The 19,332-nt window shown below is 38.5% G+C and overlaps 1 protein-coding gene across 4 annotated transcripts in view; it reads left to right on the top strand.

Annotated features, from left to right (window-relative positions):
* The window catches only part of PIWIL2 (piwi like RNA-mediated gene silencing 2), an 80,947-nt gene that overhangs the window by 25,374 nt on the left and 36,241 nt on the right, over nt 1–19,332 (top strand). For 3 of the 4 annotated variants that reach the window (XM_019828440.3, XM_003984708.6, XM_045055403.1), the window contains exons 13-20: nt 60–149; nt 1,600–1,740; nt 6,594–6,707; nt 7,643–7,831; nt 9,928–10,029; nt 10,619–10,735; nt 11,322–11,410; nt 12,287–12,392. In XM_019828440.3, the coding sequence (XP_019683999.1) occupies nt 60–149; nt 1,600–1,740; nt 6,594–6,707; nt 7,643–7,831; nt 9,928–10,029; nt 10,619–10,735; nt 11,322–11,410; nt 12,287–12,392 (948 nt within the window). The remainder of the gene's footprint in view (nt 1–59; nt 150–1,599; nt 1,741–6,593; nt 6,708–7,642; nt 7,832–9,927; nt 10,030–10,618; nt 10,736–11,321; nt 11,411–12,286; nt 12,393–19,332) is intronic. The other variant, XM_019828442.3, reaches the window with a different exon arrangement.

The raw sequence follows: 19,332 nt of genomic DNA, 5'->3' as shown, positions 1-19,332 counted from the left end.
TCATGGGAACAAGACAATCTTCTACTTCCTTATTTTTGCTTTCCATTCTCTCTTCAAAGTTGCTGAAAGGTGAAATCCTGCTGCTGCCTGAGCTTTCATTCATGACTGGAATCCCTGAGAAGATGAAGAAGGACTTCAGAGCCATGAAGGTGAGAACTGCCCATGTTGAATGGAAGTCCTTTTTGATAGCAGCTTGAGCTAGACCTGGACAGGCTTGTGGCATCACCTGGGTAGGTCTGTTCTTCCAGGCTCCAGTTCTCCTTTCTATAAAACATGATCCAATGTCCCTTCCCACACGCTATGAAAAAGCTGATCAGATTTCCCTTTTGAAGAGTGTTAGAACAATGGAATGATTGGATTATAAGGTAAAAGGAAACAAGTATCTCTGTTTTAACCCTAACCAATCAAATAGATGACTGTAAGCTAGTCATATGATCATAAGAGGTTTTTTGAGAGCACTGAGTTTTTCTAGCATTGCTACAAGCCTTCAGTCTATTTGAAGGAGTGGAGGAGATAATGCAGCAAAAGGCAATCCACAAGTCAGAGGCTGACGTGAAAGGATAAAAGTTTATCTTGGGGCTTGGAGTGTCCAGGAGGTGTCAGGCTCAGCCCCCGTAGGAAATAGCTGAGAAGCAGAGACGTGTGCAGCAGCATGAATCCAGAGCCAGAGTGCTTTGCCTCCACTCTGTCTGCAACGCTTGGGACTTTCCACACTTGAACTACTGTGCTGCCTCACTTTTTCAGCCCTTGTCTGTGTTACCCTTGGATCCATTCCTGTCTCCAATGCCACAGACTATTTTCAGTAACATCGTCAAGAGCCTGAAGTGAAGCTTAACATTCTTGTAAGAGATTTCTTTCATGTTTACTTTTGTTCCTTCTCTGTTTCTTACATAGGTCAAGGCTCCTTCCTTACAAGGCTCAGTCACCTAATGATTTTATGATCACAGAGCTATCTGTGTAGCCACGTTGACTGGTGCTAATGACTGCCTCGCAGGGAACAACTGTACTGTTCTTTGGTCTCAGAAGAATAAAGAACTCACTTATGTGATAGTCTTCATATACACCTTCTAGATAGATATTCATTCAACAATAACATTTAGAAAGCACCTATTATTGTTGAAACATTGGACAAAAAGTGTCTTATGGTGACATTAAATATAGTGCTCTGTAGTATGACATGAAGATTAAGACTGGATGTGATTTTCCATTCTGTTATGTTTGATTCTGTGCTGGGTACAGAACACTTTCCCCCATATTTTTCCGAAATATTAAATAGGTATAATCAAGCCCCCTTTGCTCCTGTTTCATAGACTTTCTTAGGAATTTTAAATTCAGAACCTGACTTTGAGAAAGAGATAAGGTCATATGGGAGAAAGAAACAATAACATTTCAAATTCTTTTATGGTTAAAATTTTAACTGTAGACCTCATTCACATTCCTGACAGATGTTTATTAAAATCCTTGGAGGTATTTGAAAATTCTACAGATTTCAATGGGAAAGAGGTTTTCTTTTGGAAATGTTTTAGACACATTGGGGTTTAACTTCATGTTGGAGAAAGTAATAACTTATAACATTATCTCTGTCTTAATTCTATTTAGGATTTAACCCAGCAGATCAACCTGAGCCCCAAACAGCACCATAATGCTTTGGAATGCTTGCTGCAGAGAATTTCGAAGAATGAGACAGCTAGCAATGAATTGGCGCGCTGGGGACTCTGTCTCCAGAAGGATGTACATAAGGTGAACTGGAGGGTGTAGTGGAGTAGGAACCAGCATTGACCAGCAATTTTAAGAGCTTAATGAATGAAACTGGCTGATAGCTCCCTACCTTATCTTTATTTTGGAGTTTTGCTTTACTATTATACTTTTTTTGGGTCCTAGTCATAATATTTGAATTTCCTTATCTTAATTTGCTACTAGCTCTTACAGATTTTTCTTCCATATTTCCCAGGGCTCCGAGGTGTTAATTTTTAGTCAGGCAGATGGCACAAGGAATACTGACTTACAATTTACCTCATTTTCAGGTTTCCAACCCAAATAATTCTTAAGGTTCTGTATGTCCTTTTCTTTTTTTTTTCTTCTCCAAGAAGTAACTTGTGATTCTTTGAATATACTATTGTCATGCTTTCTGTAGGCATAGAGAGTCTTAGTCTTACACAATCGAATTTTCTTACAGCCCTTTCTACCTGCGGTTTGCTGGAATCTGCTATGTTGTATTTTATGCAGCGTGATCCGTAGGGCAGAGGCAGCATGAGATGGTAGAGTCCTTGGCCTTCAGTATCTGCTTATTTGTCTTTGAATCTGGGGGCGCCTGGGTGGCTCAGTCGGTTGGGCATCCAACTGTGGCTCGGGTCATGATCTCAGGGTTCGTGGGTTCAAGTCCCACGTCAGGCTCTGTGCTGACAGCTCAGAGCCTGGAGCCTGCTTTGGCTTCTGTGTCTCCCTCTCTCTCTGCAGCTCCCCCCTCTGTCTCTCTCTCTCTGTCAAAAATAAACATTAAAAAAAACCTTTATTTGGCTTTGAATCTCAGCTCTACCACTTGCCATCTTAATTACTTTGAACAAATTGCATAGCATATTGTAGTTTCTTTATCTGTAAAATGAGGATAATGATTGAATTATAAAAACTTAAATGGTACCATCTTTCGTATAATATGTGACACATAGTAGGTGCTCAGTAAACATTAGCTGTTATTATTTTTCACCTGCTTTCGAGATTATACCAAAATAATTAATTCTGTCTTTTCTGTAATTCTTTTGCATTTTGAATTGACTCCTTGTTAAAAATTTCTTTTTCTCGGGGTGCCTGGGTGGCTTAATCAGTTAAGCGTCCAACTTCAGCTCAGGTCATGATCTCACAGTTCGAGCCCCACATCAGGCTCTGTGCTAACAGCTTGGAGCCTGGATGGAGCCTGCTTCAGATTCTGTGTCTCCCTTTCTCTCTGCCCCTCCTCTGCTCACACTCTTCTCTCTCTTAAAAATAAAGAAATGTTAAAAAAATTTTTTTTTAATTTCTTTTTCTCTGTTTTAATAAAAGTAATGGATAGTGAATAAGGAAAATTTGAAATTTTAGAAAATATAAAAAAATAAAAACATCAGTAATTTCGTCATCCAAAGATGATATCTCGGTGACTTATTTTAGATATTTATAAAAGATAACTTCAGGGGCACCTGGGTAGCTCAGTTTGTTAAGTGTCCAGCTCTTTATTTCAGCTCAGGTCATGATCTCGAAGTTGTGGGATCAAGCCTTGTGTCGGGCTCTGTACTGAGCTGAGCGTGGATCCTACTTAAGATTCTCTTTCTCTCCCTCTCTCTCTCTGCCCCTCCTCTGTTCACACATGTTCTCTCTCAAAAAATAAATAAATAACATAACATAACATAACAAAATAACATAAAATATACTTTGGTGTATTTCCTTTCTCTACACATTTTTCTGTGAGAATAAATGTTTTTCTTACAAAGTTGTGATTGTATTGTGTATGGTTTTACATCTTCTTTTTCATTTAATATCATATCCTGAACATGTTTTCATGTTATTGTCAATTTGAAGACATAGAAAACATAAACCAAAGAAGAAAAAAGTTCATCTTGCTGTATCAAGATAACTACTCTTAATATTTTGGTACATAACCTTCATTGGATTTGTGTGTGTGTATGTATGTGCATGCTTACATGCTTACGCACACTCACACATAGCATGTATTCATATCGTTTCCTTTTTTCCCCTCAGTTTTTCCATGTCATTTAATATTTTTCTGAATATTTTAATGGCTGCCAGATAGTTTATTAACAATTTCCTTTTCTTTTACATTCAAATTGAATTTAGTATTTTTCTGTTAGAAATAGTTATTCAATGAAGAGCCTTGTAACTGAATCTTTTTACATGTTTATTTTCATAGTCAAATTTATGGAAGTGGATTTATTAGGTCAGGGGACACTTATGTTTTTAGTGCTTTTGTTGTATATTGCCAGTTGCCTTCTAGGCTCAAGTTTCAAGGTTTAAGGTTCAAGTTTTTACTTTCATATCATGAGTTTGATTCCTTACACTCCTGCTAATATGGGCATTGTTATTCTTTATGTTAGATTTTGATAATGGTAATTAAATCATTGAAATTTCTTTTGATTATAGATGAAATAAGTAGATACATCTTTTTTAATTTTTTATGTTTTTTATTTTTGGGAGAGAGAGAGAGAGAGTGTAAGCAGGGGAGGGGCAGAGAGAGAGGGAGACACAGAATCTGAGGCTGGCTCCGCTCTGAGCTATCAGCACAGAGCCTGATGTGGGGCTTGAACTCACGAACTGTGAGACCATGACCTGAGCCGGAGTCAGATGCTTAACTGACTGAGCCACCCAGGTGCCCCTGTATTACTTTTTTGTATTAAAATTTTTTTAATGTTTATTTTTGGGAGAGACAGAGTGCAAGCAGGGGAGAGACAGAGAGAGATGGAGAGACAGAATCCGAAGCAGGCTCCAGGCTCTGAGCCCAATGTAGGGCTCAAACCCACGGATTGTGAGATCCTGTGCCAAAGTCAGATGCTCAACCAATTGAGCCACTCAGGTGCCCCGCCTCTGTTATTTTTTAATAAGCAAATGTAGAGATCATAGAAAGTAAAAATCCTCTGTAATTATACATCCCCAGAGATAATCACCACTAAGTGTAGATGCATTCAATTTTTTTTTTTTTTTTAGTTTATTTTGAGAGAGAGCACAAGCGGTGGGGGTGCGGCAGAGAGAGGGAGAGAGAGAATCCTAAGTAAGCTCTGCACTGCCAGTACAGAGCCCAATGCAGGGCTTGAACCTGTGAACCTTGAGATCATGACCTGAGCCAAAGTCAGATGCTTAACTGACTGAGCCACCTGGGCGCCCCAGACTCAATTTTTATGATACATACATTACTATTTATTTTTTTGTAAAAACAGGATCATATTACCTGTTGTTACAAAGGGGCTGCAGACTGGTGCCACCAGTCTGGAAAAGAGTATGGAGGTTCCTCAAAAAATTAAAAATAGAACTACCCTACTACTCAGCAATTGCACTACTAGGTATTTATCCAAGGGATACAGGTATGCTGTTTCGAAGGGACACATGCACCCCAATGTTTATAGCAGCACTATCAGCAACAGCCAAAGTATGGAAAGAGCCCAAATGTCCATCGATGGATGAATGGATAAAGATGTGGTATACATATATATGTGTGTGTGTGTGTGTGTGTATATATATATATATATATATATACACACACACACACACACACACATATATATATACACACACACATTGTATACACAATGGTGTACAGATATGTATATGTGTATATATATACACACATTGTATACACAATGGTGTACATATATATGTATGTATATATATATATATATACACACACACACACACACACACACACACACACAATGGAGTATTACTCAGCAATCAAAAAGAATGAAATCTTGCCATTTGCAGCTACGTGGATGGAACTAGAGGGTATTATGCTAAGCAAGGTTAGTCATAGACAAATACATGATTTCACTCATGTGAGGACTTTAAGACACAGAATAGATGAACATAAGGGAAGGGAAGCAAAAATAATATAAAAACAGGGAGGGGGACAAAACATAAGAGACTCTTAAATATAGAGAACAAACAGAGGGTTGCTGGAGGGGTTTTGGGAGGAGGGATGGGCTAAATGGGTAAGGGAGTTAAGGAATCTACTCCTGAAATCATTGTTGCACCATGTGCTAACTAACTTGGATGTAGATTATAAAAAATAAATTATAGAAAAAAAGTGATTTCAATGTTTGCAAAATAGTTCATTATGCTGTTATATCAACTAAATTATTTTCCTGTGTTTGGATATTTAGATCTGATTGACTTATTCCTAAATTTAATTTGTTCTTTCATTATATTTATGTCTTTTCCTGACTGCTTTTCTTTTTAGAGTATAATAGTAGGTATAGTTTATGTTCAGCCTTATTGAGAAATTTTACTTTTCGGCACCTGGATGGCTCAGTTGGTTAAGCGTCTAGTTTTGGCTCAAGTCATGATCTCATAGTTTGTGAGTTCAAGCCCCACATCAGGCTCTGCGCTGACAAGTGTGGAGCCTGCGTGGGATTCTGTCTCCCTCTCTTTCTGCCCTGCACATATGTGTGTGTGCTCGCTCACTCGCTCTCTCAAAATAAACTTTAAAAGAATTCTTTTTAAAAAAAGAAATTTTACTTTAATTTTCTACTTGCAATTTGTCCCTTAAAATATTTTTAAAGATTATATTCCTATTTATCTTGAAATTATAGTTGTTTTATATGCATTGTCTACTTCTAAAGAGATAATTCTTTCTAATCCTTGTTTTGGGAGACCATGTTGGAAACTTCAATAATTAAAAGCCTTGCCTATAAAATTTTTACCTGTATTTGTCCAGGGTTTTATTGACCTGGACTTATTGCTAGCAGTTTCATTTTTGTGCCATTTTCAGGGGTTATAACAGGAACAGGTCTATACAGTGGAGTTGACAAGGCCCAAGAGAGAACAGCGTCAGTGTTTTTTCCTAAATTAGTGTTTGCAAATGACTCATGTCATGTGTACTTTGTTTTCTGTTATAGATTGAAGGACGTGTTCTGCCAATGGAAAGAATTAACTTAAGAAATACTTCATTTATCACATCTCAGGAACTAAACTGGATTAAGGAAGTAACCAGAGACCTTTCCATCTTGACTGTAAGTGACTTTTAAGGTGGTGAAGAGAGGACCAGTATTACTAAAAATATGGAAATTAGAAAGCAGGAATGATTCAGTGTCTTCTTTTTTTTTTTTTAAGAATTTTTTTTTTCAACATTTATTTATTTTTGAGACAGACAGAGACAGAGCATGAACGGGGGAGGGGCAGAGAGAGAGGGAGACACAGAATTGGAAACAGGCTCCAGGCTCTGAGCCATCAGCCCAGAGCCTGACGTGGGGCTCGAACTCATGGACCGCGAGATTGTGACCTGGCTGAAGTCGGACGCTTAACCGACTGCGCCACCCAGGCGCCCCATCAGTGTCTTCTTTTTGAGGGAGAGTACCAACTGAATTCCCATCCTGAATTATCTGCTAAACAGGGGTCCTTCAAATAGAGCAAATTGATGAGTTGTTAGAGGGAAGCACTTTGGTTGGCCATAGACTTAGGAAAAGGAAATAGATTGCTATGGTAATTCATGTAGTGCAAGCCTAATACCCAGTCTCCCATTTATTTTCCTTTATCTTCCTGGATTTTCCCTGGGAGTTCCTTGAAGACGTTTTTATCCATGAAAGAAGTAATTAAAACAGTCTCCCACCAAGAGAACTGAAGAACAAAATTGTGTATCAGTATTTTTAAATGTTTTTGGCTAATGTGGTCTTTTTGGCCATGCATAAAGTACATCTGTTTCTAAAACTTTTTATTGAAATATATTTAAAGGAAAATTATACTTACAAGTGTACAGTGTTCCACTGTGGGAGTATGCCACAGTTTACTTATCACCCACAACTATGTTAGTTATAGGAATTAGATCAAAAAGGACTCAAGCAAGAGAGAATTAAAAGCAGTTTCTTCTTTAGACTAATATCTCCTGGGTGTGAGTTTGGAGTGTTTAAGTTGTGGGAAGTGCTAAAAATAGCTTGTGGTTTATTCCTAGGTCCCCATGCATTTCTGGGCACTGTTTTACCCAAAGAGAGCAATGGATCAGGCCCGAGAACTGGTTAATATGTTGGAAAAGATAGCTGGCCCCATTGGTATGCGCCTGAGCCCACCAGCCTGGGTTGAACTAAAGGATGATCGAATTGAGACCTATGTCAGAAGCATTCAATCCATGCTAGGAGTTGAGGTAATAAACTAATTTGAGTATATGAGTAGAATGCTTGTTTTAAAATACTTGCATACTTGATTTTAAATTCTCTTGCTTATCAGTCTGCTGTTTATGATGCCCAGAAATCTGTGTCTTACTCATGTACACATGAGTGTGTACTACTATACCAAGTAGTCTTCATGCCCTTTGGTTAATTGATTCTCTCATTCTATGTTGGCAGTAGTCTCTCTCACTCTGGTGTTCTTTTTTCACGTAATTGACGGAGAGAATAGCTGACTTAACTTTAGTTTGTTATCTGTATAGAACATGTTGTGTTCAGAAAGCAACTTTTTGGGCCCAGTGCCATTTTGCACAATTCAGTACTGCACTGTCACGGTCTGGTCTGGCTTAAGATTTGAATTGCTCTGGCGATGAACTTGGCACCTGGGCCATCAGCTCGGTCCTGATAGCTGATTGTGAGTGCTGCAGCTGAGCAGGTCATAGCACTCATAACTCAGTAGTTCAAGCCTGCGGTTCTTACCTGTTTGCACACAAAACGGAGGAAGAAGCTTAAGGAACAAAAGCAGAGCAAATGTTTTGGGAAGTAATTAGTCTTTGACTTGAAGAGTCCATTGTTGTGAGATCAGTACTGGAATTAGATTTTTCTGGGATCTCTCTGATCCCCAACTCTGGGTTATCACCCAGAGCAGCACCCTCATATTCTGTCTTTGTAATTTCCTTCTGGTTCCCCATGCCAGTTGTACTCTGCCATGGCTACCCCCTGAGCCTGATCATTGATAATTCTGCTGTGCTTTCAGAAGAATTGCCCAGTGTAGTGCATCAACTCCCCAATCTCATACTTGTTCATGTTCTCTTTAGAAGAGTGTACTTCCAGCAGTTTTCATGCAGCATGGATAGAAGTTTCATTCATGTTTACCAAACTTAACTCATCTTGGTCTTACTGTCTCTTTGTCATCTTTAGGGCATGCTGTTTTATTATATTTTATTATTATTTTTATTATTTACTCATTAATTTATTATTATTATTTATTTATTATCCCACACATGTCTGCAGAAGCCAGATGAGAAACACAAGTGTAGTGGGCTAGGAGGGGACTATAGTGAACTTGAGAGAGTAATCAACCCCATGACTGCAGATAAAAGCCCAGCATTATCAAATTAATTTTTGATTTATTTGTTTTTCAGTAGAAGCAAAAAATCTGGATTTGTATGTGTGTGCTCCTCCATATGTTTAAATGTTAATTAAAAAAAAAAAAAACGTGTAACTCATTGCAGGGACTAAAAAGCTACATGTGTTTGATAGATCCAACCCATAGGCTCCCAGTGTGCAGCCTGTGTTCTACGTGACTTCAGAAGTTCTTTGATGTGATTGCTGGAACGTGTGTTCTCTGAGAAGTCTTAATCTAACACTAATCTTGATTTGGAATAATATATTATTGATTTACCATTAATAGCTGTTTCTGGCATAAAGGATTGGCACTTTCATTTCCCTTCAGTGCTACTTTTCTTTATTTATGCTGAAAGATCCTCTGTTTCCAGTGTTGGATCTCTTAAATGGTGAGGGATCACAGATGTTTATATGAGATATGCTGCTGGCAATATCATTCTCTCTCCTAACCAGGAAGTTAGGAAAAGCCACTTACAGATTTGGCAGTAGCTTCATTTCTTTGTACTTGGCTCTGAATCTTTTCTTGTGGTATTGCATTCCACGTTTGCTCAGTTTTGTGGTATGAATGTAATAAGGTGCTTGGTTTACTGAAGAGAGTGGTAAAAGCATTCTAGGGAATTGAAAGCAGCAACTAAAAAGTAATCTTTGCAAATTTTCAAGCCTGCCTTGTTCAGGCATCTTAATTTTCCTAAGGAAGAACTCAGGTAGTCAGGGCCACCTCTAGATAATTTATGGTATTCTATCCTGTATTTCTATAAAGAAGCCCTGAATCCAGCAAAGGTTCAAGGACCTGTTTGGGGTTGGAGTGTCTACCCTCTTTGTTTCAGTCCCTTTTGCCTTAAAGGTCCTATGACTTCACAGGCTCTTAGACTGCCCACAGCTAGAGTCCCATCGAGGTCCCCTGCGACTTCCAAAGCCTGACTTATATGTACTTTATCTCTTCAAGAGGAAGATACAGATGGTTGTTTGCATCATCATGGGAACACGTGACGATCTCTATGGGGCTATTAAAAAGCTGTGCTGTGTGCAGGCTCCTGTGCCCTCACAGGTGAGTGGAGAGCTAGGCAGGAGGCATACATGGAAACTCTATAACCTCCCTTGAGGTTTTGAAAAGAAGGGTACAGATGTTCAAAAACTGAAGTTACTATTAGAAGACATCATGTGTAACCCTTCTGGTGGAAAGTTCCCCTTATTAGAGTAACCTGGTGAAAAGCAGAGGCTCTTTGTAAATAAATACTGCCTTCATATCCACAAATGAGTACTCTTGCTGGTTCAGACAGTGAGCTGCTGGGTGGTTTCACATGACTGGGTTCTGAGAGTATAGGCTTCACTCTGAAAGGGGAAAGCTGTTAATCCTAAGTAGGTTGGTTTGTTTGTTTGTTTGTTTGTTTGTTTGTTTAATTTATTCTGTGTGAGATCCTTTTGAAAGTTTTTGGGTTTTGGTTGTCTTTTTGTTTTGATGTGTGTTGTGTGTGCGCGTGCATGCCTACATAGAAATCCTAGAATTAGAGCTAGTCATGCATAGTGTATTGCCTGCTAACTGGGGTTTCTTAAACAAATGTAGTGTTTACTTCAGGATTGTTTATATCGTCTGACAGGCTTATAGTGTCCCCTTTCTCCACACCCCTTTATTATAGGTCATCAATGTTCGAACCATTGGTCAGCCAACCAGGCTTCGGAGTGTGGCCCAGAAAATTTTACTTCAGATTAATTGTAAATTGGGTGGTGAGCTCTGGGGAGTGGATATTCCTCTGGTGAGTGATGCTGAGATGTTTCTTCATTCAATTTAGCTCTCCAGAGACTCCTACCTAGCTATTTTCCTAGTTTTCCTCATAGAGTTATCCTTATTCTCCATGCTTAGTGGTCTAAATGGTTCATGGCCTGCTTTTGTGTAGCCCACGTGCTGAGAATGGTTTCTATAACCTTAGTTGAAACCAATAAAAATAAGACTGATATTTTATGACACATGAAAATTATAGGACATTCCATTTTCATTGTCCTTAAATGCAGTTTTATTGGAATATAGCTATACTTTTTTACAGACTAACTGTGGCTGCTCTTGTGTTGTAATGATAGACAAAATTGAGTAGTTCCTACAGAGACTGTGGCTCACAAAGCCCAGTGTTATTTACTGTACGGTCCTTTACAGGAAAAGCATGCTGATCCTTGTTCTAGATCTCTGACTTATTCATAGTGTTTAAAAAAATGTCAAGTTGATTACAGTCTCTTTCTTCCTCCAGAATTTATTTTCATATGTTGCTTTTGGGGTTCAGATAATAATTGAAGATGGGGTGATGGATTGCTTGGTTTTTCTGGTTTGTTTTTTGTTTTCTAACCCAGAAACAATTAATGGTGATTGGGATGGATGTTTACCATGACCCCAACCGAGGCATGCGCTCCGTGGTTGGCTTTGTTGCAAGCATCAATCTGTAAGTCTACTCAGTTCCATTTTGTTTGGTTACCTCATTTTGATGCCTAATCTTATTGTAAATCCAGCAAATACTTTTTGAATATTTTGTATTATAGTAAAAGTATACTTTAGAAAAGAATACTAAACTCTATTTTCTCCTTTATCTTTCTATTAGTTTATGCAGTCTGTTTAGCAAGCTTGTCAGGTCTGTAAGTTTGTTGCCTCAAATGTGGTCTGGTCTTCTTCAGAATGGGGGCTCTGTCTTGGTGTTTTTTCCCCCTAGGAATGAGGGATTTTTTTGTTTGTTCTGATTAAAAACAAGACCTGTTCATGCAGATACCTGCAGAAATTTAGAAAGTGAAGGTTCCTTGTGGACCATCTTTTATTGACCACCACCAAAGGTTTGAAGTATATATACTTTTCAAATTCTCACTTATGTGCATAGTAACACGTATAGGTGGTGCATGTATGTTTACAAAATGGCATATTGCTATGTATACTATTTCTTAATTTGTTTTATGTACTTAAATTGTATATTGCAGATATTTTCACATATCAATACAAAGAATCTCAACCAATTCTTTTTAACTGCTGCATGGAATTTATTGTATGCCAGAACACTATTTAGTCCTCTGTTGGTGGATATCTGAAATTTTTTCAGTTGGAAGCAGTTTTGTATCAAATGTCACAATTATGCCTATATTTTTACATTCTGTGTATGACTTACATATATATCTTTTCTCATATTAACGTATGTTTTTATCTGTAACATAAATGCATTTACTAGATACCGTATTGGTGCATAGAGGCGCCTGTGTGCTGACATTCAGACTGTGAGCCTTCCTCTGTGAGTGTGTGTTCATCTCTCTCTCTCTCTTTACTACCTCCTCCACAGCACACTCACAAAATGGTATTCACGAGTGGTGTTCCAGATGCCTCATCAGGAGATTGTGGATAGCCTGAAGCTATGCCTGGTGGGTTCCTTAAAAAAGTTTTATGAGGTAAGGGGAACAGAAATTCTAGAGTTGTTTTTAAGGACTACCTATCTGACCACTTTAAGAGGAAGTCTGATTTAGTGGGAGGGATCCCATATTGGAGGTGAATCTCCTAAACAGACTCAAAAGTTAGTCATTGCTGAACAGGCAGCTCAAAGGGACTGCCTTCAGGCTTCTACTTGTACAGAGCAGCATAAAGAGATAAATGCTTTGATTTTGCTGGGTAAGTAATGATTATTTCCCAGATTGTAATAAGCCTGATGCCTATAGATATAATCTCATGCCCTTATCAGGGAAGTGAGGGTAAATTTCAGCAATTAAAGCTTTTGAGTTTACTCAGCTTTTTATGACTATTATTAGGCACTTTTCATTTTGGTTCAAGACAAATGCCTCCCTATAATCACCCCTAGAACTCCCAGGAATGCTAACCATAGAGAATTGCTGTCATTAAATTGATATTGGGTCTGGCACAATGAGCAAGCAAAATACTGGGTTTTGCCTTGGCCAGTACATCAAAGGAAGCGTTGATAAGTGGCTTTCATTTCTTAGGGTCAGAGTTAGCCCTTTGCATGGAGATTAACAGCAAGAAATTTAATAATTTCATATGATTACAGTCAGTCACTAGAACTCCACCTTGTTTCCTTTTAGATTAATGTTCCCTACACTGTCCTTCAAACAGTTTGATGTTTTTCAGTGTTAGAGATAAGGAAAAAAAAAAAAAAAGTTGAATTTTGTCTCTAAGGAGACCTGTATGATACACAACTTTGTCACCAAGTTCTAACACCTTCATTTTTTTTTCCTTTTCCTTTTTTTTAAAATTTATATTCAAGTTAGTTAACATACAGTGTAGTGTTGGCTTCAGGAGTAGAACCCAGTGATTTCATCTCTTACATAAGGATACCCAATGCTCATCCTGAAAAGTGCCCTCCTTAATGCTTGTCACTCATTTAACCTCTACTCCATCCCCACCAGCAACCCTCAGTTTGTTCTCTGTACTTAAGAGTCTCTTATGGTTTGTCTCCTCTGTTTTTATCTTATTTTTCCTTCATTTTCCCTATGTTCATGTGTTGAGTTTTTCAAATTCCACATATGAGTGAAATCATGATATCTGTCTTTCTCTGACTGACTTATTTCACTTAGCACACAATACCCTCCAGTTCTAGCCACATTGTTGCAGATGGCAAGAATTCAGCCTTTTTAATCTCTGAGTAATATTCTGTTGTATATATATACCACATTTTCTTAATCCATTCATCAATTGACGGACATTTGTGTTCTTTCCATAATTTGGCTATTGTTAATAGCACTGCTATAAACATTGGGGTGCATGTGTCCCTTTGAATCAGCACTCCTGTATACTTTGGATAAATGCCTAGTAGTGCAATTGCAGAGTCGTAGGGTAGTTCTATTTTTAATTTTTTGAGGAACCTCCATACTGTTTTCAGAGTAGCTGTACCAGTTCGCATTCCCACCAGAGTGCAAAAGGGTTCTTCTTTCTCCACATTCTTGCCAACATCTATTGTTTCCTGAGTTGTTAATTTTAGCCCTCCTGACAGGTGTGAGGTGGTATATCTTATTGTGGTTTTTGACTTGTATTTCCCTGATGATGAGTGATGGTGAGCATCTTTTCATGTGTCTGTTTGCCATCTGGATGTCTTTTTTGGAAAAGCGCCTCTTCATGTCTTCTGCCCATTTCTTTACTGGATTGTTTGGTTTTTTGGGTGTTGAGTTTGGTAAATTCTTTATAGACTTTGGCTATTAACCCTTTGTCTAATATGTCATTTGCAAATATCTTTTCCCATTCTGTTGGTTGCCTTTTAGTTTTGTTGATTGTTTCCTTTGCTGTGCAGAAGCTTTTTATCTTGATGAGTTCCGAATAGTTCATTTTTGCTTTTATTTCCCTTGCCTCCAGAGACATGTTGAGTAAGAAGTTGCTGTGGCCTAGGTCAAAGAGGTTGCTGCCTGCATTCTCCTGTAGGATTTTGATGGTTTCCTGTCTTACATTGGGGTCTTTCATCCATTTTGAATTTATTTTTGTGTATGGTGTAAGAAAGTGGTCCAGTTTCATTCTTCTGCATGTTGCTGTCTAGTTCTCCCAGCACCATTTGCTAAAGAAACTGTCTTTTTTCCATTGAATATTCTTTCCTGCTTTGTCAAGGATTGTCCATTTCTGGGTTCTCTATTCTAGTCCATTGGTCTATGTGTTTGTTTTTACGGGTTAAAGGCCAGGATTGTGATGCCTCCAGCTTTGGTTTTCTTTTTCAGCAGTACTTTGGCCATTTGGGGTCTTTCGTGGTTCCATACAAATTTTAGGATTCTTTGTTCTAGTTTTGTGAAGAATGCTTATGTTATTTTGATAAGGATTGCACTGAATGTGTAGATTGCTTTGGGTAGTATTGACATTTTAACTGTATTTGTTCTTCCAATCCATGAGCATGAAATATTTTACCATTTCTTTGTCTTCTTCATTTTCTTTCATAAGCTTTCTATAATTTTCAGTGTACAGATCATTTACCTCTTTGCTTAGGTTTATTCATAGGTGTTTTATGGTTTTTGGTGCAATTGTAAATGGGACTGATTCCTTGATATCTCTTTCTGTTGCTTCATTATTGATGTATAGAAATGCAACTGATTTCTGTACATTGATTTTATATCCCACGACTTTGCTGAATTCATGCATCAGCTCTAGTAGTTTTTGGTGGAATCTTTCAGGTTTTTCCATGTAGTGTCATGTCATCTGCGAAGAGTGAAAGTTTGACTTCTTTGCCAATTTGGATGCCTTTTATTTCGTTTTGTTGTCTGATTGCTGAGGCTAGGACTTCCAACACTATGTAAAACAACAGTGGTGAGAGTGGACATCCCTATTGTGTTCCTGACCTGAGGGGGAAAGCTCTCAGTTTTTCCCCATTGAGGATATTAGCTGTGGGCCTTCATATATGGCTTTTATGATGTTAAGGTATGTTCCTTCTATCCCGACTTTCTTGAGGGTTTTTATCAAGAAGGGATGCTGTACTTTGTCAAATGCTTTTTCTGCATCTACTGACAGGATCATATGGTTCTTATCCTTTCTTCAAATGTGCTGTATCATGTGGATTGATTCGCGAATATTGAACCAGTCTTGTGCCCGGGAATGAATCCCACTTGATCGTGGTGAATAATTCTTTTAATTTACTGTTGAATTCGATTTGGTAGTATCTTGTTGAGTTTTTTTGAATCAAGGTTCATCAGGGATATTGGCATGTAATTCTCCTTTTCAGTGGGGTCTCTGGTTTTGAAATCAGGGTAGTGCTGGTTTCATAGAAAGAGTTTGGAAGCATTCCTTCCATTTCTATTTTTTGGAATAGTTTGAGAAGAATAGGTATTAACTCTGCTTTAAATGTCTGGTAGAATTCCCCTGGGAAGCCATCTGGCCCAAGACTCTTATTTCTTGGGAGATTTTTTTGATAAACGATTCAAATTCTTTGCTGGCTATGGGTCTGTTCAGATTTTCTATTTCTTCCCGTTTGAGTTTTGGTAGTGTGTGTGTGTGTGTGTGTGTGTGTGTGTGTGTGTGTGTGTGTGTGTCTGAGAATTTGTCCATTTCTTCCAGATTGTCCAGTTTGTTGGCATATGATTTTTATAGTTCTCTTATAATGGTTTGTATTTCTGTGGTGTTCGTTGTGATCTCTTGTCTTTCATTTGTGATTTTATCTGTTTGGGTCGTTTCTTTTTGAGAAGTATGGCTAGGGGTTATCAATTTTGTTTATTTTTTCCAAAAGCCAGTTCTTAGTTTCATTGATCTGTTCTACTGTTTTTTTATTTTTTTGGATTCTGTAACATTTATTTCTGCTCTAATTTCTATGATTTCCCCTTTTCTGCTGGATTTGGGCTTTATTTGCTGCTCCTTTTCTGGCTTCTTTAGGTGTAAGGTTAGGTTGTGTATTTGGGACCTTTCTTAAGATAGGCCTAAATTGCATTGTATTTTCCTATTAGGACTGCCTTTGCTGCATCCCACAGGGTTTGGACTGTCATGTTTTCATTTTAATTTGCTTCCATGTATTTTTTTTTATGTCTTCTTTAAGTTCCTGGTTAACCCATTCATTGTTTAGTAGGATGTTCTTTAACCTCCATGTATTTTGGGGGCTTTCCAAGTTTTTTCTTGTGGTTGGTTTCAAATTTCATAATATGATTTGAAAATACTCATGGTATGATCTCAGTTTTTTTGTACCTGTTGAGGGCTGTGTCACGACCCAAAATATGATCTATTTGGAGAATGTTCCATGTGCACACTAAAGAAGAATGTGTATTCTTCTGCTTTAGGGTAAAGTGTTCTGAATATATCTGTTAAGTCTATCTGGTCTAGTATGTCATTCAGAGCTCTTGGTTCCTCATTGATTTTCTGCCTAGATGATCTGTCCATTGTTGTAAGTGAAGTATTAAAGTCTGCTGGGGGCGCCTGGGTGGCTCAGTCGGTTGAGCATCTGACTTCAGCTCAGGTCATGATCTTGCAGTCCGTGAGTTCGAGCCCCGCGTCGGGCTCTGTGCTGACAGCTCGGAGCCTGGAGCCTGCTTCGGATTCTGTGTTTCCCTCTCTCTCTGCCCCTCCCCCACTCAAGCTCTGTCTCTCTCTCTCTCTGTGTCAAAAATAAATAAACATTAAAAAAAATAAATAAAGTCTACTACAATTGGGGCACCTGGATGGCTCAGTCAGTTGAGCATCCAACTTCGGCTCAGGTTGTGATCTTGTGGTTCATGGGTTCTGGCCCTGCTTCGGGCTCTGTGCTGACAGCTCGGAGCCTGGAGCCTGCTTCGGATTCTGTGTCTTCCTCTCTCTTTGCTCCTCCCCTGCTCACACTCTGTCTCTCTCTCAAAAATAAATAAAGATTAAAGTCTGCTACAATTATGGTATTATTATCAATAAGTTTCTTTGTGATTAATTGATTTATATATTTGGGTGCTTTCATGTTGGGGGCATAAATATTTACAATTGTTAGCTCCTCTTGATGGATAGATCCCTTAATTATGATATAATGCCCTTCTTCATTTCTTGTTACAGTCTTTAAAATCTAGTTTGTCTGATACAAGTATGGCCATTTCAGCTTTCTTTTGATGTCCATTAGCATGATAGATGGTTTTCCATCCCCTCACTTTCAGTCTGCAGGTGTCCTCAGGTCTAAAATGAGTCTCTCAGAGGGGTGCCTGGGTGGCTCGGTTGGTTGAGTGTCCAACTTCGGCTCAGGTCATGATCTCGCTGTTTGTGGGTTCGAGCCCCGCGTCGGGCTCGGTGCTGACAGCTTGGAGCCTGGAGTCTGCTTCGGATTCTGTGTCTCCGTCTCTCTCTGCCCCTCCCCTGCTTGTGCTCTGTCTGTCTCTATCTATGAAAAATAAATAAAATGTAAAAAAAAATTTTTTTTTTAAATGAGTCTCTTAGGGGTGCCTGGGTGGTTCAGTCAGTTAAGTGTCCAACTTTGGCTCAGGTCATGATCTTGCAGTCTGTGAGTTCAGGCCCTGCATTGGACTGTGTGCTGACAGCTCCAGAGTTTGAAGCCTGCTTCCAATTCTGTGTCTCCCTCTCTCTGCCCCTCCCCAGCATGCATGCGTGTGCTCTGTAGCTCTCTCTCTCTCTCTCAAAAATAAATATTAAAATGAGTCTCTTGTAGACAGCATATAGATGGATCTTGTCTTTTTATCCAGTCTGATACCCTGTGCCTTTTTATTTAGTCCATTTGCATTCAGAATCATAATTTAAAGATACTAATTTAGTACCATTCTGTTATCTGTACATTTCATGTTTGTTGTGATGGTCTCTCCACTCACATAGTCCCCATAGGATCTCTTGCAGCGCTAGTTTAGTGGTCACAAACTCCTTTAGTTTTTGTTTGTCTGGGAAAGTCTTTCTCTCTCCTTCTATTCTGAATGACAGCTTTGCTGGATAAAGGATTCTTGGCTGCATATTTTTCTTATTCAACACACTGAATATTTCCTGCCACTCTCTTCTGGCCTGCCAAGTTTCAGTGGACAGTTCTGCTACTAACCTTATGTGTCTACCCTTGTAGTCTAAGGACATTTTGTCCCTAGCTGCTTTCAGAATATTCTTTTTATCTTTGTATTTTGCCAGTTTCATTATGATATGATATAATATGATATGGTACTGACCTGTTTTGTTGGTTTTGAAGGGAGTTATCTTTGCCTCTTGGACTTGGATGCCTGTTTCCTTCCCCAGATTAAGGAAATTCTCAGCTATAATTTGTTCAAATAAATCTTCTGCTCCTTTCTTTTGCTTTTCCTCTTCTATTACTCCTATGATACAGATTTTTTTTAATTTCATGGAATCACGTAGTTCATGATCTAGTACTTTCCTCTCTCTCTTTTTTTCAGATTCATTATTTTCCATAATTTTATCTTCTGTTTCACCTATTCTCTCTTCTGCTTCTTCCATCCTTGCCTAGTCACTGTAACTAGTTTACTAGTTTACTTTGCATCTCAGTGATAGCGTTTTTAAATTCATCCTGACTAGTTCTTAGGTCTTTGATCTCTGCAGGCAAGAGTTTCTCTGGTGTCTTCTGTGCTTTTTTAAAGCCCAAGTATTAGTCTTATGACCATTACTCTAAATTCTTGTTCACATATATTGTTTATATCTGTTTTGGCAATTCTCTGGCTGTGATTTCTTGTTGAACTTTCTTTTGGGGAAAATTCCTCTGTTTTATCGTTTTGGCTAAGTTTCTGTCTTTTGCATGTTTTAAAAGCTTGTTATGTGTCCTGCACCTGAGAGTATTATATTAAGAAGGAATCATAACACTGTCTAAAGCCTGGCACTTCAGCAAGTGTTTTAGACGTGTGTTGCATGCACTCTGTTGTGCTTTGGCTGCTTTATCCCACTAGTCAGTCCTCTGTAGAGCTCTTCCTTGATTGTAGTAGTGGGGTGTTTAGACCTTCAACCAGGTATGCTTTGATTCATTTGTTGAAG

This window comes from Felis catus, chromosome B1 (assembly GCF_018350175.1).
Source record: "Felis catus isolate Fca126 chromosome B1, F.catus_Fca126_mat1.0, whole genome shotgun sequence".
In the NCBI taxonomy this organism is placed as follows: domain Eukaryota; kingdom Metazoa; phylum Chordata; class Mammalia; order Carnivora; family Felidae; genus Felis; species Felis catus.
This window is presented reverse-complemented; position numbering and strand designations above follow the sequence as displayed.